Source organism: Poecile atricapillus, chromosome 1, assembly GCF_030490865.1.
Source record: "Poecile atricapillus isolate bPoeAtr1 chromosome 1, bPoeAtr1.hap1, whole genome shotgun sequence".
NCBI lineage: Eukaryota > Metazoa > Chordata > Aves > Passeriformes > Paridae > Poecile > Poecile atricapillus.
The window spans coordinates 124,306,650-124,329,682 of NC_081249.1; the positions used below are offsets into that span (position 1 = coordinate 124,306,650).

A 23,033-nucleotide genomic window follows, 5' to 3' on the forward strand; every position below is an offset into this window, starting at 1 on the left:
GTGATCCTGTTTTTGTCAGTCCAGCTATTGCAGAGCTTATTCTTAAATAAACTGACTCTATACAGCAGCTGTGCTGTGTGTCAGGATGGATAAGTGTGGCCAGCAGGAGTAGGGCAGGGATTGTCCCCTGTGCTGGGCACTGGTGAGGCCACACCTGGAGTGCTGTGCCCAGCTCTGGGTCCCTTAGCAAGGACATTGAGGGGCTGGAGCGAGTCCAGAGAAGGGAACAGAGCTGGGGAAGGGTGGGGAGCACAGCTATGATGAGGGAGCTGGGGGTGTTTAGCCTGGGGAAAAGGAGGCTCAGGGATGACCTTATCACTCTACAATGCCTGAAAGGAGGGTGCAGCCAGGTCGGTCTCTACTCCCAGGAAAGCAGCGACTGGGTAAGACATAGGCTGTGCCAGGGGAGGTTCAGGTTCGACAATAGCAGGAATTTCTTCACAGAAAGGTCGATCAGACACCGAAATAGGCTGTCCAAGGAAGTGGTGGAGTCACCGTCCCTGGAGGAGTTTAAGGAACGACTGGATGTGGCACTCAGTGCCATGGTCTAATTAACACGGCGGTGTTCGGTCATGGGTTGAACTCGATCATCTCAAAGGTCTTTTCCAACCGAATTGACTCTGTGATTCTACGGATGTTCTGCCGGGGCCCGCTCCGCTCAGCGACAAGGCCACCGCCGGCTGCCCCGAGCGCAGTGGCCTTAGAGCCGGTACCAGGACGGAGGGAAGGACGACGAGGACTGTGAGCGGCACGGCAGAGCCGCTCCCGGCCCCGCTCCGGGCCCCGCTCCCGCTCCCGGCCCCGCTCCGGGCCCCGCTCCCGGCCCCGCGTCCGCCGTGTCCCGGCAACGGTGCGAGCCGCGCGCTTGCGTCACCCCCGCGCGCCGCCGCCGGGCGCGCGCTTGCGCGGCGCGGGGGAGCGGCCGCGGCGCTGCGGTGCCCGTGGGGCGGCGGCGGCTCCGCGGGACGTGCCGGGGATGCGGTGAGCGGGGCGGGAGGGACCCGGGAGGGACCCGCCCCCCGCCGCCCCTCGGCGCCGAGCGCAAGGCCCGGGCCGGGGGAAGCCGGCGGGTGCGGGCAGGGCCGGGCGGGGGGAGCGGGCGGGGCGGCAGTGACGCAGCCGGGCTGAGGGCCCGAACCGGGGAAGGGCGAGCGGGCGAGGCGCGCCTGGGCCATGAGGGGCTGTGCCCGGGCCCGTCCGCGCCGCTCGGAGCGCCTCGTAGGTGTGAGGGTCTGCGGGTGACGCGAGGTGTGTCGAGTCTTGAAGGGTGAACAACAGAGAACACTCATAGAGTGACAGGATATGCCTTGTGGGAAAGGACTCACAGTCTGACTCCTGGCACAGGACACCCCAAGAGTCACCCCGTGTGCCTTAGTGTGTTGTCCAAGCGCTTGTTGAACTCTCAGGTTTGGTGCTGTGACCACTTCCCTAGGGAGACTCTTCCAGTGCTCGATCAGCCGCGGGGTGAAACTTTTCCCGATATCCAGGTGCAGACACCCTGGCAGGTGTTTTTACCCAGATTTTTCAGTGCTGGGATTTGGGTGCTGGGCTCGGCAGGCCCGCAGGAGGACGGTGCTCCCTCGGAAGCTCGGCGGAGCACAAGTCCCGGAGTTCCGGGGGGAGGTGGCTGCGAGGTGACAGGTTGTGCTCCTGACGTGTGTGGCTTGGGCGTGTGCTCACCAGACACTCCGGAGAGCGGAGCGAGAGGCGACTGGAAGGAAAAAAGTGGCTGGAGGGGGAGCGTATCTGTGTGGGAACAGAAACTGGTCACAATTCCAGCCATAAATTGGAAGCTCAGTGTGGTGAAATTGTATAGTACTTAAGTATGCTCTGATAGGAGCTTGCTTGGTGTGCTGTGTTTTTTCTCACACCGTGGTGAGATCTCAACAGCTGTAAATTGTGAACTCTTGGTGGGGTTAAGCCCAAGTGCTGCTACAGCTACCTGCGGGCCAAAGTGCTGATTTCCCTGTGGTGTCTCTCGTCGGGAGTTTGCAACACAGCTACTGTCAGATTGCTCCGTCTTTGAGTTTAGGTGGCTGTTCTGCAGTTCGCTTGCCCTCGCACACCTCTATCTGTAGAAGTCTTAAAAGGGCGTGACACAACTGGTTTGCTTGACAGTCAGTGATCTCTGCAAAGAGGCATTTCGGGGGAAGTCAAATGCTGAGGGATCAAGGGGAATAAGTAGATAAATCCTCGGAGGGCATGGCATTAATCCTTGGGCAAACTTTTGGGGAAAAATGTTTGGGAGTGAAGGAAAGATGAAGTTGGAGACATTTGAGCAAGTCAATTCTGTAATACATCCTAAAGTTGAGTGTTTTGTGCAGATAGGAGGTCTCTAAATTGGTTTATACTGACATGGATTCCTTGGCTTACCAGTTTCAGAACACTGTGGGAGTTCTTTTGATCTGCCAGTGTAAGTTTGATGTAAGAAAGCTGATTCCTAATGTGATGTCTATGTGTAAACAGACACTGATGTGCTTATTTGCAGACATTCTGATATTCACATGCACAAATATTTAGAATAAACAAAGATTGTAATGAATTACCATTGTCATCTTAAGATTTTTTTTTTCCATTCCATTGGATGTATTTATGTATGTGTGTGTTGCAGCTGAATTTGTGTGGAAAGTTATCTCTATTTAAGTATTGCTGTAAGAAAAATAGTATACTTTTAGTAAGATAATAATGCCACATTCCAGACTCTTTGAAGTGTTCTGCGTTGTTTCTGATATGACTGTTATTTTGTTACTTGTGGAATAATTACTGTGGGCTAAAAGAAAGTGAGGGAGTAGTCACTCACAAACATACAAATGTAACCCTCTCAAATATTTTTATCAGAGACTCTGCAAGTGAATAAGAGCTTCTCTCCACAGAACTGAGGTGAAGAGCTTCACCATGGGACAACAGATTTCAAACCACACACAAACTGTAATTAACAAGTTGCCAGAAAAAGTAGCAAAGCATGCCTCTTTGGTTCAAGAAAGTGGTTTCCTAACCTATGAAGAGTTTCTGGGAAGAGTAGCTGAACTCAACGATATGTAAGCCTTACTTTGCTTCTTCCTTTTTTTGTGTGTGTTTGTTTTATAGAGACCTTGTATGCAATATGTTATTGTGTGCTGGCTAAGCCAGAACTGGCTTGATGGTTTTGAAATGTTTCCTTCATTTCTTTATGTTTTTATAATGGTTGTAATTACACTTCAAAGTCCAAAGCCTTTTCTCCTCCTTAAATTCACTTTTCTCCAGTACACTTCTTCCAGCAAGCGTTGCTCTCTCTTAAAAGTTCACAAGAGGTGATTTAGCATTATCATTTTGTTAGTGTCACCTGTGTCCCTTATTGTTCTCCCTTCCACCTGAAGATGTGATGCTGCTTCCTCTCTGCTTGTCAGGCTGGGTAGGAAGGAGCAATAGGAGCCTGGCAAGGACAGCAGATCTACAGGAGAAGGATGGCACCTGAGAAAGAACCGTTTGTGACCATCCCTGCCACCTCTGCAGACATGCAAGGCTGCTCCTCATTAAGGATGAGATGTGTCTTACTGTCCCAAACCAGTGACCTAGATAATCCCAAACAAAAGGCTGCTTTTTTGTCAGATTTTTCATAGCCTGCCTTTTGTTTGATTGGTATAATGACAGTAAAAGGAAATGAGCAAAAAAAGCAGTGTTGTCATTTTTAGCCTGTATTTATGATATAAAATGAGAGTGATAAAATGAAGTGGAAACATGCACACACTGAATAAGGACTTTGTAATGTTTGCTGTTTAACTAAAACGTGAGTTTGTATTCAGTTTAGAAATTATCTTGGAGAGGCTCATACTTTTGTGAATGACCTTGAAGAACACATAGCTGTCTTCTGGGTAGACAAATAAATTGATTTTGAAGAACATAACCTGATGTTTTGACTGAGACTTCAGGTATATGTCAGTATAATTCACTCCAAAATACTGTTATTCAAGTGGTTTCTTTCTTTCCAGTGTTTACTTAAGCCTGAATGTATTCTGATTCTTATGGAATAGACCCTTGTGTCTGTGTTCTATTAAAGAAACAAATCTTCTGTAACCTGACAGATTCACCTGACTGCCTCATTATTAATACATCCTAACAGAAATACACCTCATCAGCATTTGCTGGTACTCACAGCCTTTTCTTTACATATCTGTTGAGGAAATAACCTTTTCAGATTGGAGACAAGCTTGTGTGATTAATATAATAAACAGTGAGAGTATATATTAATTTAATGTTTATAAAGTACACCTGCTTGCTGATGCTGGAGCAAAAGATTTCCACAACATTTTCTATAGTTTGCTGAGCAGTTTAAAGTGAAATGGATTGTGTATTCTGTGACATGCTGAGAAGGTCATTATACTTTGATGCCCCTGGGCAGTATTGCTAAAATCTCTTTTAAGGATAGAGAGCAGACAGGTGAATCATAAATAATCCCACTTGTCTGAGGCTGCTGATCTTTGCAGGTCTAGCACATGGTGTTAAACTGATGTTGCTTTGTTTCAGTACTGCAAAATTGGCTTCTGGACAAGACAAACATCTGTTATTTGAAGTGCAGCCTGGGTCTGATTCTTCTGCTTTCTGGAAGGTGATTGTTAGGATAATATGTACCAAAGTAAGTGAACAATTTTAATTTGATGGGCAATTTGTATGTAAAGATTTGAGGACTGTCAGTTTTACTTGTAAAATCCAACACCTGGTACGTGTGTTTTGATACAGATGGTGCATTCAAAGATGCTGTTGGAGATAAATTAAGTCTAAATTCTAAGTTTCTGCAAAAAGCACAGAACAAAAACATTTTTATAACTAAGTTTAAAGGAGTGATGCCTTCCAGTGGAGCAGCTACAGCCCTTTAGTTATAAATGCAGGTGATTTGTGAGGTGAAGTAATACAATGGTACCACAAACTGCAAACCATAGATTTTGAAATTATTAGTAGAAATTAATCAGGTCTTTCAGGCATTATTGAGCTAGTGTCCCTGTACATAGTCTGATTCCTTTGAAAACCAATCTAAAGGTTAAATGTTTTATTTTATGACAAAAACTTATGAAATTTGCTCTCTCTAATGAGATTTTCCCCTCTATCCTATCAGGTAAAGTCCTTTAATGATCCTGAATATGCTGAGAAATCTAAACATGTGGTTAAACAAGCCAACCCTCAAACTCTGTTTGAAACCAACAGTTAGTAGTTTTCTGTTTACTCCTAGTTTTCATTAAGGCAGCCATCACTAGGCAATTTTAAGTTCAGGTATCAAATGACAGATTATCCTGTGCTTGGTTCTAAGTTCATTCCAGTTTTTTGTGCATTAGGTCCCTACTCACACCTGAATCCATTTGGGTAGTGGTGGCAATTGCCTTGCCCTAAAATTGTGGTGCTGCCTGTGGTGCTCCTCACACTGCAGCAGCTGTGGGCAGTCCTGACTCTTGCTGAGGCAGAGTGCAGCTTGTTAATGTGCTGAAGGACACTTAGGAAGGGGACTGGTGCCTTACATGAGAACTGCAGTGCTTTGCAAACATTCTGAGCAATGCCAAGTTAAAATCTGATAAGTAATTCTAAACAATTCTTTTATCTTAAGATAAATAAAACAAGTGGCATCGTGGAAGCTTCCAGAATCTTGAACTTATATCAGTTCACTCAGCTTTACAAAGACATCACCAGTCAAGCAGCAGGAGTTCTTGCACAGAGTGACACTTCTGAAGAAGCTGCTGAGAGTTGGATGTCTGTGTCTTCCTGTCAGGCCAGCTTGTGGATGGGAAGGTATTTTGATACATTTTAGCTTCTTACCCCAGTTACAGCACAAGCATTATGGGAGTTGTGCTTCAAATCTGAACTACAAATACACACTGATGAGAGCTGCTCGCTCCTGGCCGCTGCAGGCTTTGTACCATCACAAACATGAGCAGACACCTTCCCTTGCACCAAGGGAGCTGCAGTGCACTTGGGTGCAATCCTGAAATATGGTGCTACCATACCTTAGCTTCAGAGCAGCCTTGTTGAGATCAGTTCTAATATAAACGTAGTATATGTTGAATCTCCTGAAAAAGGAAGCAGGAGGAAACGGAATCAGCTGCAAATCCAGGGGGTTTGACAGTGTTTGTTTAAATGGATTTTGTTATTGTTCCACTTAAACTTTCTCTTCCTCTTCCATTTTGGCATGTGAAAGTTCCCATCTGTTGCCACTAGAAACCCGTCAATTATGGTAATAATTGAACTTGTAAGAGTGGAAAAATGTGAACTGTCTCACTAGTGTTGACCTTCTGCTTTGTTAACCAGACGGAAAACAAAAGACTGAGGTCAACACCTGCAATAACTTCAGCTCAAACTGAATGTAACAGTAAGAAGCCAATCACCCTTTCCCTGTGTGGAAGTGTTGCTGCTACCAGTAATGCCTTATGTTTCCTGAATGAGTTCAGGGTTCTAACTCAGTTTAAAGTGAGGTAGGGCTAGGTTTTACAAGAAAAGGTAGTAAATGGTAGAGTTCTTTTATGTTCATCAGTGAAGAGCTGGCAGACAGGTATTTTAATGAAACAGCTCGAGTGTCACACTTCAGCTGTTGGAATGAAAAAGGGGTCACCTGTGTTGTCACTCCACAGAGCCCTCTGGTTTTTCTAAGTGGATTGCAGAAGTCAGTGTGGTTTTTAGTCAGTGGATTGCAGAAGGTATTATTTTCATTTTATTTAATTTCCTGTAAATTGTGAACATGTTTGAGAAAGAACAGGAAAATTACTTTCTCAAGGTTATACGATTTTCTGGAAATGGTCTTTTGCTTCAAACACACAAACCAAACAACATAGTCACTTATGCAAAACAACTTTATATATTGCTAAAGTCAATGAGGAAGATAAAAGGTTTTCTATGTGAGTTTCTTGTTCAGTTTTTCAGACCTGGAGACAGGGGAGATGAGTATCCTCCTTGTTTGTAAACTTCATCACTCGAGGCAGTATCAGTCACAAATAAAAACAGAGTACATTTAGCTGATATGATGCAGTTTGGTGAGCTTGTGTCTTAGCCAAGTTTTTCAAGTTACTGAGGAAAATACAGGCTGAAGCACCTTCAAGTATTATAAACCAAGTAATATAATTCTGTATATTTTTCTGTGATAACCACCCATTTATCTCAGTTCTTCTTACCTTTAGGCATTTTTCAGCTCTGTAAAGTTAGCCCTCGCTATCTAAAAATAGCAAGTGTTACCTGTTTAATTCTTCTTAACTTTTTCCCCTAGAATAATACCCCATTTCTCTACAACATCCACTTCCTATTCAGAGCATGCAAAATATGCCTAAGTGGTTTGTGCTTTCTGATAATGAAGAGATAGATAAGCATTTCCTTAGTCTGTCACTCCTTTATTTTACTGTTTCTTCAGGAACTTAGTCCTGTGATTAAAGCTGACTTTGCAGAAACTTCATAAATAGGCCTTGTATAATTGCTTGTATAGACACCAGCAAATGCCAAAAATTCAAGAGCTCTTAAAGGTTAGTACTCAGGATTGCATGGGGGAGGAAAATGAGAGGGAACAGGTCTAAAAAACACAGTGAGCAGACTTCTTGGAAGCTGTTGTCCTCATTGTATGCAAATTACCATCTGTAAAAAAAAAAAATCTGTCATTTTAAAGTGATTTCTCCAAAAGCAAATTGAAAAGGAAGCCTCTAGGACCTCCTGAAAGATAAAACAAAGGCATGCTGACTGCTGTTCAGTAGCTGGCTATTCTGTACAGTTCAAAAATGAATCTGTATTTGTCAAGCTCCCTTGGATGCCTTAGCAAAAATGGTCTGGTCAATAGTTATTAGGGTGGAGTGACTCCTGAAATGCCTTTTTTTTTTTTTCTCAGAATGCTATCTCTGTCCCTCAGGTCAGAACAGGGATTCCCCAGTCAGGGCTTTTGGAAGACCCAAGCATTTTAGAACACTTCCTTGGTTGGTTTAGAAGTGAGCTGTGACTACAAAATTGCAGACTTCACGTGTCTGGTTAGGCCAGTGAAAGCTGAGGATTCTCTGTGCCTTTTCACACTTGAGAAGTGTTGATGGTGCAGGTATTTGAGATACTCCTCCTGTTAAGAGCATTAGACACAGATATCTATCATTTGGGAAAAAGATAGAAAATGTCAGCATCTGTCTTGGGTAGTGAGATATTTTTTAAACTTCCCCACCAACAGAAGCACCTGAGAGTTTAACTGGACAAGCTGTGGTAACATCTTGAGAGTCCTAATTTGAGCAGCAATCACATGGAGCATATTGCAAGCTAAAATCAGCCTTTTCAATCTAATGAGCAGTTATGCATTTTGATGGCATGTGAAATGAGTGAACGTGCATTCTGGTAGTGAACCTCTTGACATGCATGTATTTGTCAAGGATATAAACCAGCATACAGAAATTTGGCAAAGTTTATTATGAGCTAGTTCAGCCTGATGTGCAGTGACAGGAAGGCAGGTCCTTCTCCTGCCTTTAATGTAAACAGTGTTTCTGTTCTTCTGCCCAGTCATGTGATACAAAGCAGTTACAGCTCCTCACACTTCCTTGTTGATAGGAAAAGAGATTTACAGGACCCTTGGCAACACCTAAAGCATCCGACTCAAACACTAACACAAAAACCTGACACGATAAATAAATGCACATTCTGGTTTAGTTTAGTTCACTGCTGACATAGGCTGGGATGTTGTCCATTCACAGATTAAATCACAAGTGTTTCTTTCTGGCCATCACTAATTATTATGAAAAATGTAGTAACTGGTGTAGTTACTGGGGCATAAATATCAAACATCTGGAAGAAAACGGTGTCTTCTCTTCTGCAGGGTAAAACAGCTGACAGATGAAGAGGAATGTTGCATCTGCATGGATGGCCGTGCTGATTTAATCCTGCCCTGTGCTCACAGTTTCTGCCAGAAATGCATTGATAAATGGTAATATAGATGAGAGGATATTAATTATTTTATAGTATGGATGTTTCAGTTTGGTGTGACAGATTCTATGGTTGCCATATAATTTAATGTCTGAAGATATTTCCAAGCCAATGTACATATGATACATAACAAACTTGAGTAAAATCAGACTGAAGCAGAAGGAAAGCAGGAAGTTCTGTAAAAAAGAGGTGTGAAAGTGCTTTGCAGCATTTGTTTTGTAATTTCTTACATCTTTTTATTCTTCTAAAATTGAATTGTTATAGTCTTGCTCAGAAACTTGAGAAGATGGAATATGCAGATATGCAGATACTGGTATGTTCTGCTTCACAAGATCTCATTTAAGGCTTGTTAACACTGTGCAAATATGAAGGCAAGTTGGACTTGGGAAATAACTATCAGAGGGATTTTTTTCCATGTTATGCTTTCACTTCACATAAATAGCATACAATTTACTGATTTAAATATATCAGACTCTTCCAGAAAGGTATTTCTTCTCAATGGCAGCACCTTCAAATGTACATCTATGATGTGTAGCTTACGATATTCAACTTCACAGTAACTTGAACACCTTTTCAGCTTCTGCATCTCTGATACTCCAGTTCTCAGAAAAGTGGGAGAGAAAAATTCCTTTGTGGAGGAATACAGCTCTTGTCTGACTTCAATGCAGGCCTTCAAGGATTAGGGAAGTGTCCTGGTAGTCTGGCATTAGGAGACACAGACCTGCTCTTTTAAAAAAAGGGTTTTTTGGCTAGTTAATGCAAATGGCTTTATGCACAGTTTGTGCATAGGAATTTGTTTTGTGGCTTTTTGAAATACTTACCAAGGAAGTTACTCCTGTAACAAACACCCAGGATTCCACAAGGGAAAAACATAGTAAAAAATCACTGGATTGTAGAATATAGCAAGTCATTTCTCTCTTCTGGGAAAATATCCTAACATCAATCAGCAAGACAAGGCTTAGTTTAGTGACTATTCTGGAGAGTGAATAATATGCTGCTTTGGCTGATGAATCAGCTGAACTCCTCACTAAGTTCCAGTTACACTATGCTTTTTTTTGGTCTGTAATTTCTAAGGTTGATTTCCTCTTAATTTAGGCATAACAGAGGCTCCCAGCTCAAACATAAGTGTTTGGGACCCCCGAGATGGTGGAGGGGGTTGGGACTTGGAGGGACCATATCTAAACTTCTGTGGACTGCATGGCCCAGGAAAAAGCTTCTTCTTCTCTTTATCTAGGAAGCCTATAGAGATTATTTTCCAAGGACCTCAGCTGAATTCCTGAAGATAGGAAGAATTAATTTAGACAGTGAATTTCCATTTAAACCTTCTGCCCAGGTAGCCAGATGCATCCTCTCTGACCTGAGCAAACGACAGAAGGAACATAATTCCAAATTTTCATTCAAAGAATGGAGCTCTATTCAGAAGTATTCCTCACAAAGAAAGAAGTTTTTAAACAAAGAAAATAGGTGGCCTAATCCAGTTAATATGATTGTTCTCTAAGTTCTCACTGGGTTGGTTTTTGTTTGGGTTTTATCTCTCTATTTGGGGGCTCTTTTGGCTTTTTCTGGCCATCAAGAGACCATCAGTGAAAACCACTCATTTCTGTGCCTTCCTAACAGGAGTGACCGCCACAGAAACTGTCCCGTGTGCCGCCGGCAGGTGACAGGGGCAGGAGACTCCTGGGTGGTGTCAGAGGCCCCTACAGAAGATGACATTGCCACTTACATCCTGAACATGGTGGATGAGGCAGGGCAGCCCCACAGACCCTGACCCTGCCCACCAGGCTGATCATGGCAGAACCACTTGAAGCTTTTGTTTTCCCCAGTCTGGATTTACCTCTCCTTGCCGTTCTTCCAGTCTGTCCTTTCCTTCTCCTCTTGGCTGCTGTGAGTCTGCGCTGCTCTCCTGAAGCACAGGGTGTCTGAACAAGTCTCTGTGTGTGCAGTCTTCGTTATTAAACTGTTCTATCAGCAAACTCCTTGATCATTAACACAGTTTACTTTAACAGCGGCATTTGATATTAATTAACAGTTCAACTACTCAATGAAGCAACTTGTAACAGCACAAGTACAACTGCAGACTGCTGTTTGAGCACCAGTGTACTGCTACAGAGATGAACCATGGCAGATGGCTTGACTTCATAGTTCCTACCCTTAAAAGCAGTCCCTTATTCACAGCTAATGTGAATGAAGATGATGAGTTAGCACTAGTGGTTATTAATTTGAAATTTTACTGTTGAAACTTGAAGATGTCCCACTGCCTGTTCTTCAGTAGGAAGTTATTGCTGCTCTTAGTGTTTACATATACTTAATCTGATTTGTTATGACTTTTAGTATTAATTGTTTTAAATCTGTTTTGGAGAGTGTAGGCACATCTGTAAATGTATTTGTGCACTTCCCTTTATTCTAACAAGACTTATCTCTTAGAATATTTTTTTAAATATGATGTTTAGCATAGTCTTATTAGCTTGGAAACATGAAACAGTTTCATACACAATCCTAAAAGCAGTAAATCAGCTTCTCAGTAGTTTTTGATAAAGAAAAGCTAAAACTATTTCTAAATATTGGGCATATCTGAAGAGAATGCCTTTATTTGAATTAGCACTTAAGGTGTAGTTTAGTCTGATGCTGTGGTTTTATCTGCTCCTCTTGAGTTTTTGAAGTGATGAGATCAGAGTTAAAAGGTATATGAAGAGTTACAAGTGATAATCTAAGTAAGGGTGCTCTACTTTATATCTACAAGTGCAATATGCTTTTATGTAGCAGAGGGAAACTTCTTTAACAATAATGTGGCTTGGAGAGAGATGTGCATGTGACAGCTTGGAAAAGGGATATCATAACTGGAGTGCAACAGTATTTTGTGTCTAGCAGAATAAAGTCTTTAAAGAGCTGAGTTTAGACAGTCTAAAATAGTTAGTATTCAGGAAACCCATCTTAAGCATCTTGTGCATAAATAGCATTATGGAAATGAATGGCTACTGTAGAGAATTAATTTATATATATATAAACAAATACTACTTTTTCTCACCCAGTAACCTCAAGTTAAAATATTCAAGTGTAGCATTTGAGGGAGTATCAGCATAAACCTTGCTTACTGTGAGACTGCATTTTTCCTTACCATACCTGTTAAAATTCCATGATGCCATAAGGCTTAAGTCCTTTTGTCACAGACAGGTTCTGAACTAAAAGGCATGTGCACATGTAGATATGCACATTTTGGTTATTTTTCTTAATTTGCTATAAAATAACTTAATTACATCAATTTGTTAAAGAGTGTACACAGGATATGGCACCCATTTGAGCTTGGCTTGTGACACCATTGTCAAATTTACCGTAGGTTTTAAGCCAGAGAAGCAATGTACCCTTCATGTGTCCGTCATCTGAGAGCCAGTATGGCTTAGTGTGTAAATCTGTATTTAGCTATGAAAAAATCCTTTTATTAGGAGTGTATATAACTGAGATTTTTTTTTCCCCCTCCTCCTTTCTTAAGCCATTATTAGGAATGAGATATTCAGTAAATGTATGGAGTGTTTGGTTGCATAAAGGTGGTTATTGTTTGGGCTGGAAATTGTTACTGGCCCAGGATTTCCCACGAAAACATGTGCAAATATTCCTAATCATGCACCAGTTTGGTTTCTTTCTGCTTTTTTGAGCTTGCATTAGTCCATGTTCAGAACTTTCAAATAACCTTTGAATTTTTTAAACTTTTTATATCACTGGAACAGAAAGAACATCTAAATGAAAGCTTCAAGCTAACTTTATTTTTCAAGTACTTCAAGAATTATACTTCTGAACTGAGATTTTATAAGTTGACTTTCTGCTGAGAACTGACATGAACTTCTTAAAATGTAATTTTATAATGATGCAAACAGGTTGTTAATTGCAGCATAATGACAATTACAATATAAACTAATGCAAAAATTATTTAAATAGTGAAAAAGTAAACTTTTTATTCTGTACAGCTTTTTTAAATTAAGTTGCTGTAATTCACACTGCTGTGATGTAGATACTGTAATGTGTGCCTTGTAAAATATATGTACTGTATGTTATATGGAGAAATAGATACTTTAACACTGAAAAACTAGTAATTTGGTACTGGTTGGTATTACTTAGTCTGAAGTGCAACATTTAGCAAACAATTTTGGAAAAGGAATCCATTGGCATGGACATGGCAATGAGTTCCAGAAGCTAGACCTTGAAAATGTGAATTACTGCAAATAGCGTTGATGGGGCAGGGGGGGCATTAGAACAAATTAACTTGTGTTAAGTGAACATTTCTTACAGGTTTAATGTGAAATTGTAACTTAAACATTAGAGATGGTATTAATAGCTAAGAACATTCCACTATATTAAACTTTGTGTATGAATTGTGCAATAAAGTTACTTTGAAAGAAACGTCAGAATTCTTTTAAGCTTAAGGAATCCTTGGCTTTAGTATCACTGAAGTCTGAAAACTGAGTTTTGATCCAAATACAATTGCACTGTACAGGTAGCGTGGTTAAAAGTGTGGCACTGTGGGTCAGAGCTCTCTTAAACTTTGAAGAGTTTAAGAATCAATAAGGTATTTAAGTATCAATTAATTCTTATTAAATATCAATTAAGTATTTAAATATGAATGAGGTACCTGAATGCAGCTCTCCAAAAAAAAAAAAACCCAAACAAAACTGGCTCTCATTTGACCTCTTGTAGGTACGCAAATAAACTGGAACATTCTGCAGTGATGGGAAAAATTAACTCCAATTCTTAGAGGACATATTGAGGAGCAGGTTTGTTCAGGGAAAGGATTTTTATTTTCAGAGAAGTGTGACACACTTTTTCCCCAAGTCATTTCATCATGGTTCTGATGGTATTTTAAAGTGTAAGAATGCTAAGGTTTGGGATATTTTTTTCTTCATTTTTCCTCATTTTAAGTAAGTATTGAGATATATAATTAATGTAACTGTTTCCTTTGTCTAGTTACTTGGCTTATCGGTTTGGATCTTTCCAAGCCAAGGCAGAAACGGGAGAGAAATTAATTAACAGATTAGGAAATTAGGGTGGATAAAATGACCAGTTGTCAGGCAGAGCAGGAGGTAGGTGTACCAGAGCAATTAGCAAACCTTTCTATTCACCAGGTTTTAAGTTTAGGCACCATATCAATGTGATGGGCGTGGTTCTTTTTTGTTGTGGGAAATGGTTTATTTACCTCCCTTGTCTTTCCTTTGAAGAAAATTCTATACATAATTAGAAAGGTTTACTAATCCATGCTCTTTCCCTTTCTGGAAACCAGGGCAACCACTGAGGTCTCTGTGTTACAGGTTTGAACTGAGCTGTTCAGTCTCACCCTGTAGAGCTGTATGTGCCAAATGCATTATTTTTGGAAGGAACATATTGGTTCTTTGTGCTTTGCATCCAGCTACATCCTGGAAGAACAGCCCTCTCAGGAAGCCCTAAGGATGTGTTTGATGTAAGTAGGAGCTGTATGTTAACTTGGCTGGCCTTAGTCCTTACACTGCATATACATAATGCTTTAATTTTGTATTCACACATTGTAATAGAAGTAATGTGACAGTAACTAAGTATTTTCTTTGGGCTTCTGTTGTTAAATCATCCTTGAAGATAACTTGCCAGAGGTTTTATCCTCACCTGTTTTAAGTGGGTGAACAGAATTCTGCTTTATGAGTGTGACTTAAACATCAGTCATTTCAAAACTGAATTTTTGTTAACTGTCATTTCTTCAGATGCTTCTTTCCAAGGCCAAGAATTTATCATACAGCAATATTTTTTAAGGACTTAAAACTTATCCTGCTGGGATGTGTCACTGGAATTAGCCTGGATGGAGCTGTGTGCTTTTCCAGTGACCACAGTGTGGGATCACCAGGTAACATTTCGCTCTGAGCCAGCCAACGTTACATCCGTGAGGGATGGGACAGCACAAGATGTTAGTTAGCAGATCTTTACTTACCTCACTAACCCATCAAAATTCAAATAGTAAACACTGGGCATGGGGTTTGTAGGCCTAATATTAAAAGGAACTACAAGTTTTTTGAACTTGGCTAGAACTTTGCACAGTGTGTGTCTGCTGGCACAAAGAATACAATCCAAGAGGTGATGAAATGAGCATCCTTCTTTGGTTCTAAGTGCTATTTTAAAATGTTCCATGTTTTCAGAAAGTAAGCCTAAAGTATCTGGAAGCCTGCACCTCTGAAATGTGTAAGTGTAAGAAGGTAGGAGGAGTTTGATGCAACAATCTGTGCTTCCATGCTGATGTGGTTCTGACCCATTTTAACAAATCTTCAAAAACTACTTTTTATGTGAGGCAGTCCCTGTCCGTCATGGTGAATGATTAATGAAGTAGTGGTGTTGATGTCTCACTGTTATTCAGGCTCTCTCAGGATTATACAGACTGTGCTGTTTAACAGTGTTTTGTGTTGAGTGCTTTGAGAGGCGTGGGGGAGAAATGCACATTTCTCAGTTACAGATGAACCTGTACTCCTGTGCTTCACCAGTGCTACTCATGTACAGAAATAAAGTTTGTGTACTGAAAGAGATGATGTTTTCATCTTCACCTAAAAATCTTGACTCCCTTCCCTACTGAAGTGTTTTGTGTTCTGCTTTTCCTCAAAAGTCATGGTGATTGTAGGAGGATGTCTGTGTTGATAGTTTATTTAAATCTGTCACTTGTTGGCTTCTTAGTTGTGTTTTGTCAGATAAATCTGTTGTGTGTGCTCACGAGATCACAGTACACCTTGAGGGGGCCCTGAGGGGCAGGGCTGCTTTCCTGCTCCCAGCTTGGGTGTCTTGACTCAGCTCAAGATCCACACGAGGCTCCAGGATCAGCAAGAGCTGCTCTGTGCCCTGCACAGCTTGGATGAGCAGGGAAGCAGGGTGGGCACCCCGAGACAGTGGGGGCAGCAATGCAATTTCACTTTCAGAGCTTTACCCCAGGCCTGAATGGTTGGTTTACATTAGTATTGAATTATTTTAAGCCAGATAAGCCTTTAACCCCTTCTCCTAAATAGTGCTTGCTGTCTTCTCTGTCTCCACTGGGTTTTTTTTTAGTTTTCATGCTTTATTTAGGTTTAGTCAGTTGAATTGCACGTGGTTTTAGTTCTCCTTAAATGTGGATTGAGAGGAGCTACAATTTTTTTGAGAGATACACAGACAAAGTCCATAACCATATTCTTTTACAATTCATTCATTAGTGTAATGTTTAATGCTTCCACAAGAGGCAAAACATAAACATCATGTAACCCAGGCACAGAAAGAAAAAGCAGTTTTTACAGACACCTTTTCAGACTTGGATTTATAACTAGGCAAAGAGAACAGAAATGTTTAGCCACACATAAAGAACAATGATAGGAGACAATAAGGTGGCTCTGGGCTGTGAAAAAAATACATATTCTCCAGTAGCAGAACAAATGCCTTAAGTTTGCTAAAGTAACACAACAGAAAAGAATTGTTCAGGTAGATAGGTTGTAAACATCAAATAACCATAATGAACCATTTCAAGTTGAAAGTATAAAATGCTTTTGAATGAACGGATTTAAGGAAGCCTTGAATAATGTTTGAGCCTCTCTCCTAGTGAACTAAAGAGAAAGAAAGTAGGATGTTCTTCCATCCTGCAGCAGTGCTTACCCAGTTGCCACCTGCAGTGATGTTCTCCAGCCCCTGAGTCAAAGCAGCTGTGTTCTAACCAGGTTTGACCTCAGCACAGCTGGGGGGATCAGCCCTGTCCTGTGTGTCCAGCACTGACTTGTGCTGGATCTGTCTTTTCATTCCAGCCACAGCCTGAGCGCACAAGGTTACTCTGAACAGCCTCACATTAGCACAAAAGTGCAACTTTAGAAAAAAGAAAACAAAGCAAAGCTTAAGAACTGAACTTGGGAATCAGTAACATTTGCCCAATTAAAGGATGAATTAAAGATGCCAGGAGAAATGCAGCAGTGGACACTTGAAAGGATGTCTGTTTTTATTTGCTCAAATATAATACTATATGCCAAATTTCCCCTTAAAAGCAGCAGACAAGAAAGCACAGAAAGCAGAACTCATGGTCATGACCACTTATGTGTTACTGTGGTTATTGTCAGAATCCCAATTACTGTCCTTTCACTGAATATGCAAACCCAGTTTTCTTTTTTTCAATAGCAGCTACAGACCTATTAGAACCTGAGGTAAGGAAAGCTGAAAAGGTATTAAATACATACACAAATTTGGTGTAATTTTAAGGAAACTAAAAAAGACATGTAAGTGACAACAAAAGCAGCACTAATAACAATCTTCAGGTGAAACAACCCAAGTAAAGCAATGTTTATCAAATGGAAATACTTGAAATTGAAATTCTTCATACCAAGCATGTTGCTTATTTATCCTGGATGCCAATGTTTCTCCCAAATAATGTTACATTGGTAACATTAGTTTATTAGGAAGTTGTACTGATGAAAACAAGACATTTGCATTTGATGCAGCTAAACAGCTTAAACCACTTTCTCAGACTTCATCCTAAGCAAATGACACCAATCCTGAGACTGCATTCTATGAGCTGCTACAGTTCCTAACAGTGAGGCTGACAAGGGCTGCTGACAGAACCTGGAACAATTTTACTCTTGTACAGCTGGGCAGCATAATGTGGTTTCACGTGATTTTTAGGGGTACAAGGAATACAAAATCTGGCACATTGCAGACATTAGGCAGGGGCACTGAAGAGCTCAAGTCAAATTCCCACCTGTCCCTGTCTGCAGCCCTGGTTTTGGATGAAAAGCTTCTGCAATCACTGCAGCTCCCTCTGCATGACATTGGCTAACTGTGATGGTGAGTGGATGGCCAGAACTTTCCCTCTCGTGCCTTGGACTCCCTTGGAGCAGCCTTAAATTCCAGGCTGCTTCCTGACATCTTTAGGTTTATCTCTTTCTCTTGGGGGGTTCTTGCAAAGCTGCACAGCTATAGGAAGTGACAAGGAATTCCTCCTTCCCCTACTTTAGTGTCATTTCCTTGCACTATCTCCATTCAGGACAGCAGAATATTAAAAAGGTGTCCTTGCAGGTATCTCTTGGAACTGCCACAGCCTGAGGAGAGAGTCTTCAATGCCTCTACACATTTATGCCATTAATGGGTCCTTTGGTACTGGTGGTGTCACAACTTTTGGCTGCATTTGCAAAGGCACGTGAGACCTGAAGAGCTCCTGAAAGAAAGGCTGTTGGTGCCCAAGCTCCAGGAGAAGGGCCTGGCCTAGGAAATACAAGTGGCAGAAGATCTGACATCTGACTGAGCACAACATGCAGGGTTCAAGGTCAGGTGAACCTTGATGGGCCAGTATCAGTTATTGGCTTTTTCTGCATTAATGCTGAACACCTGTTTGAAGAAGCTCAGTCCCTAAGCAAGATATTAGAGAGCCAGGGGTCTAACCCTGGGCTCACATCCTGCCTCAGGGACTGCAGGCCTTTGAACTAAGCTGCTCTGCTGGACTCACAGGCATCCACAGCCTCTGCTACCCCAGCCTTGAGTCTTCTTTGGTGTGAAACTGTGCAGTTTCTGCAATACACAGGTGCCACCATATTGTTACCTTTAATCCTTTCTGAAAGAGTAGTACTGTGTCGTAAGGATGATGAAATAGAAGATGGAAAGTGATAAATACTCCAGTAGCTGTGTTTTACTAACCACTTCCTCATAAATAAACAGTTTAACATAACATACCATGATCTGAAATGACAGATTTCAAGTGGGCTGGCTTCTGTATAAATAGACAGCTTGACTTCCCATTCAGCTGTAGTCGACTAAAATATAGACTAAAACAAATGTGTAAAAATATGTCAGAAGTAGGACCAGAACCAGGTCTGGCATTTCTACCACTGATTCATAAGAACACTTCCCCTTTTCAAGTAAAAAAAATTCTCTTTACATGTAACCAGAATTATCTGCGTAGATTTCTAAGTAATTTGAAAGGGCATATCCACATAATATTCCCATTACAAAGCAATAAAAAAAGTGTTCTCAACTTTCAAGGCAAAATTTTCCTCATATAATTAGACTCATCACAATGTATAACAGTGATTTTGACACAGGTTTTCCAGATGCTAGATTAAAAAGCATTCATCTGCTGTTCTTCACTGATATCCTACATAACAACAGGTATTAATTAGTCATTGAACAAGATTACCCAATGTTGGTTTTTTCTTGTTTTCCAATATAACTGCTGAAACATTGAGTTAAAAACTGTGTCAGAACACTTTCCAGAATGAAAGGGTAGCCTCAAAATTCTGTACCCCATAGAAACTGCTAATGAACAAAGGGTTAAACTTAAAAATGTTAAAAGCCACGACTGGTACTGAGACTTGCAGGACCAACCCAGGGCTGTGCTGTCAGCACCTGTGGGATCCTCAGGTGCACAGCACAGCTGCACTACAGATATTCTCTCTGGCTTCCCAGACTATACTGCAGGGCACAGTTAAGACAGTATGAAACAAATAGTACATGATTCTGAGCTTGCACTTAATATTTACAGCAATCTTAAAAAGCCTAATGTTCGTAGAAACTGAAATCTTTGCAACGAGAATAATGCAGTAACAGGTGACGGCAAACGCTGTTTACCTTCCACAGATACTCCCTTTGTCTCTGTCCAGTTACGTCCCCGTGGCCTCAAAGACAGATGATTTGAGGTTAATTAGCATCTTTCCTGCTTAAGAGGGACATATTCTGTTTTCTCTGAGTTTGCAACTACTTGGACAGGGTAGAAATATCTTCTGTTCTCATGGCATCAGCCAGGAAGCTGAGTTCATTGCACAGAGTCTCGTACCTGAAGGCCATCCGGATCTGGGCAACATTTGTCTTTCGAATGTCATTTCCCTCAGGCCCTTCCTTGCAATAATTCACCCCTAAAAATTTCTGCTTTTCCTGTGAATGGGATTAAAAGTCAAAAGGAAGAAGTCAGTTCAACAGCTTTGGCTTATTGCAGAAATAAATGTTAGTTGAATGAGTCCAGTACAAGCAAAAAGAGCAATTTCAACCACCTGGCCTTTGAACTCTTCCTCAAGAGTCTTAACCAGTTTAGGAGATTTTAAGGCCAAAGTTTCTCCATATAATCACTCAAAAGTGCACTCAGTCTGTCTTGCTAAAACCCTCTGTGTTAATGTTCAGCCTTCACTGCCATATCTTGCATGTGAGAGGGTAAAGAGGCTTTGGTCTCTTTTGTTGGTTAAATGTTGCACAAGAGGAAAATAAGTAGTTGTCACCAGGGAATCTTGGAAGAAACAACAGAATATACTCATGAAACCCCTTCATACACCAGTTCCTTCAGAGAAATGTTCAACAGTGACATAGAAGAGAGAATGCTCTAAAGTGAGTCCTAGAGAAAGCCTTGGCTGTGTAGAATTTTAAAGCCAAAAGGGAATTTAATCTAATATGACTGCCTATCTAAACCAGAATATTTTCTGTAGTATTCCCTGTTAAGCAAAAACATGTCTTGTTTCTGACAGGCAGTTTGTTTTTACTTAATGCTAAGATATGATGTAGAAAATCACTGGCAGAACAGTATCACCCAAATAACTCAAAATTTGTAACTGGAAGGAGAACTGAGTATAAACAGACACCTGGTCTCTCTACATGAGAATTCCAAAACAAAGCTAATGGGGAAAAGTCTTGTTAATACTTGTAATGTCTGACTGCATAGCAGATAGTCTGTGACTATTCCTGGAAAAGAGGACAAGGATGTGCACAAATACATCACTAAGCACCTGCTGCTGAGTGTTTGGACTATTGAATTCTGGGTTCCTACTTGCCCTGATATTCACAGAAGAGGTTTTCCAGCCATACTTGCCTTATCTGACAATCCACTCTGTAGAACGCTGTTTCTTGCTATTTCACACAAGTCACACGTACTTAGTTTCCACACCTGAGCTGCAATAGCATATTCTTCCATGAGAGCTTCCTGCAGCACCAAAATACATTTAATATTAAATTATATGTAAATAAGACATAAATGGGGACACATACTCATTACTAATTAAGGATTTGATACATGCTCTTTAGACAGCTGTGAAAAATTAGAAGTTTGAAACTTTAAAATCACAACTACTGTGAAAAGAAATTGTTCATTTCAAATATCCCAAGGACTGCTGGTTAATAATTAATAGGCACTGGGTATCCAGTTAGCTTAGTCTATGAAATTGCAGCCTGCAGCCCAGATCCTTGGAGGCATTTCTTAGGCAATGCCAAAGGAGCCCCCAGGGTCCCCAGACACCCTGGAGCACGCAGTTGTAAAGCCTGAGTGACTGGACAGGTAGCAGGGCAATTCCTCGCTGGGGCCCTCCCAGGCCGTGCGGGCTGTGCCAGCCCTGGACTCGCACGCTCCGTGTGAGCGCATCCATGGCCCAGGCGGCAGCAGCTCCGTGTCCCCGGGCAGCTGCCAGCCCAAGGCAGGGCCAGCAGGGCTCTCATGCTCCTGGGACACGGAGCTGAGCCTCCCTCGGGCCCCTCTGGGCACGGCACAGCTCAAATCGGTGCCAGCCACCAACGAGGGCATCGCGGCCGGTGACCAGGCACTCCTGGCCTGCCAGGCCACCCGAGGACAGGAATCTGTTTCAGCTCCCTGAGCAAGCAGCTCATGTCATCTTGAGATTCCACATCGTGTTTTTGTAATGTACTTCCCCAGACTTGTTAGAGTAAGGAAACTGGACTTTCCTGGCACTCTAGAGGATTGTTTATGAAGGCTCAAACCTCCCTTCAGCCTCATCCTTCATTTTATACTTCAACAGCCAACACTGGAGAGGCAAGAGTACAAAAGAAACATAATTAGGAAATCAGACATTTCCTTCTGAAGCCTAACAGTGAGTAGTAGACAGAGAATGAGGAGGGAGAATGAATGAAGTGACTGAAAGACATGACACTATGTCCTAAGCAATGAAATAAAACAGCTTTCAGGTCATTCTGGACCCATGTGGTGCTGTTGCCAAATTCAAAGCCGGTGCTTTTTGCAATTCCTACCTTTGTGTAGTGAAACTGCATAGGATCATCTGTGGAGAGGGAGACGTGCAACCCCTTATGGAGAAATTCCCGTAGTGGATTTTTGGAGTACTCCAGGAACAGGCTGTTGTTACTAAGTGGGGACATAGCAATGGGTATTTGTGCAAGGTAATACAGATACTGGAGGACAGGACTCTGAAAAACAAAACACAGTCAGCATTTAATGGTACTATGGGATAATGAAAGACAGAATGATTTCTCTTGGATAAAATGGGAACAGCACTACAGGGGGAAGGCCAAGATCAAAAAAAATTAGGTTGACATTGAACCATGACTTTCTCCAGGAAATATTTAAAAGTCTGAATTTTAAATCTTACTGATCTTTATAAAAATAATTTATTTTCTTAAATACAGATGTCATCTTTTTAAAAATACAATGACTAACATTACTGTAGATTAGTAATATATGACCATTATGGGCCCTGCATTTGATATCAGCTGCATACCTTCCCCCAAAACCTGGAAGTCACAGAAAACAGGCAAGAACTGCTAAGCAATTTTTTATTTCCAAAGCTGCAGTCCAATAGATAAATTTCAGGAGCAAAATAAGTTTTAATTTATGAGAATTCATGTGTTGCTGTTGTACATAATATAAATAATCTGTGATCACGTCATCTTTATTACTGTTTTGCCTTAGACAACCTATGAACCTGACAAGTGCCTTTATTACTGTTACTATTATTAGTACCTGCTATGCCATCTTATCACACCAGGCCACACAGGAGAAAGGGAAGAGAAGAATGCTTTGGTCACAAACTGCTTTAGTGCTGCTCTGTCTGGGTCTAATATTACAAATTACTGTTTGTATTCACATGAATTTAGGCGCATTTTTTCTTTGTTCTTGGTTATGTTGAAAAATACAGAGAATTTTCCAGCATTAACCAGAAAAAACTCACTTATAAGGGAACTCCTGAAAAATTACAGTAAGCTCAGTACAAGTCTGCCACCCACTGACCAATTATTTTAATGATGAAACAGTGCCCTGAGGATGGGTTGACTGATGGTTTTCATTAACTAATGTGCCAGGAATTATAACATTTGTTCTGCCATAAAGCATTTGTTCTACCTAAAATATTGTTGTGTCAAAACCTATGTTGAATTTCTTCATCAAAATAATCAAATCCCTAAAGAACTTCTGAGTGAGCTTT

At 41.3% G+C, this 23,033-nt stretch overlaps 2 protein-coding genes across 6 annotated transcripts in view; one reads left to right on the forward strand and one right to left on the reverse strand.

Annotated features, from left to right (window-relative positions):
• Positions 1–876: 876 nt before the first annotated feature.
• On the forward strand, positions 877–18,573 carry RNF141 (ring finger protein 141). Of its 4 annotated transcripts, none has more exons than XM_058858478.1 (6): positions 877–981; positions 2,839–3,038; positions 4,504–4,612; positions 5,573–5,754; positions 8,786–8,893; positions 10,510–18,573. In XM_058858478.1, the coding sequence occupies exons 2-6, from the start codon at positions 2,896–2,898 to the stop codon at positions 10,658–10,660; spliced, it is 693 nt and encodes a 230-aa protein (XP_058714461.1). In that variant the 5' UTR covers positions 877–981; positions 2,839–2,895; the 3' UTR covers positions 10,661–18,573. The 4 variants fall into 4 exon arrangements, with proteins under 4 accessions (XP_058714461.1, XP_058714447.1, XP_058714452.1 ...); XM_058858464.1 differs by having other exon boundaries at positions 894–981; positions 2,874–3,038; XM_058858469.1 differs by lacking the exon at positions 877–981 and adding an exon at positions 1,110–1,248.
• AMPD3 (adenosine monophosphate deaminase 3) overlaps positions 16,051–23,033 on the reverse strand; it is a 33,177-nt gene continuing 26,194 nt past the window's right edge. For both annotated transcript variants that reach the window (XM_058858451.1, XM_058858442.1), the window contains 3 exons: positions 21,847–22,020; positions 20,681–20,791; positions 16,051–19,758 (listed from right to left, as the gene is read on the reverse strand). In XM_058858451.1, coding sequence (XP_058714434.1) covers positions 19,582–19,758; positions 20,681–20,791; positions 21,847–22,020 — 462 coding nt within the window. In that variant the 3' untranslated portion in view covers positions 16,051–19,581. The remainder of the gene's footprint in view (positions 19,759–20,680; positions 20,792–21,846; positions 22,021–23,033) is intronic.

Coding starts and splice junctions, on each gene's coding strand:
- RNF141 (XM_058858464.1), top strand. Junction 4,613..5,572: donor TTAGGATAATATGTACCAAA/GTAAGTGAACAA, acceptor TTTTATCTTAAG/ATAAATAAAACAAGTGGCAT. Junction 5,755..8,785: donor GCCAGCTTGTGGATGGGAAG/GTATTTTGATAC, acceptor TCTCTTCTGCAG/GGTAAAACAGCTGACAGATG.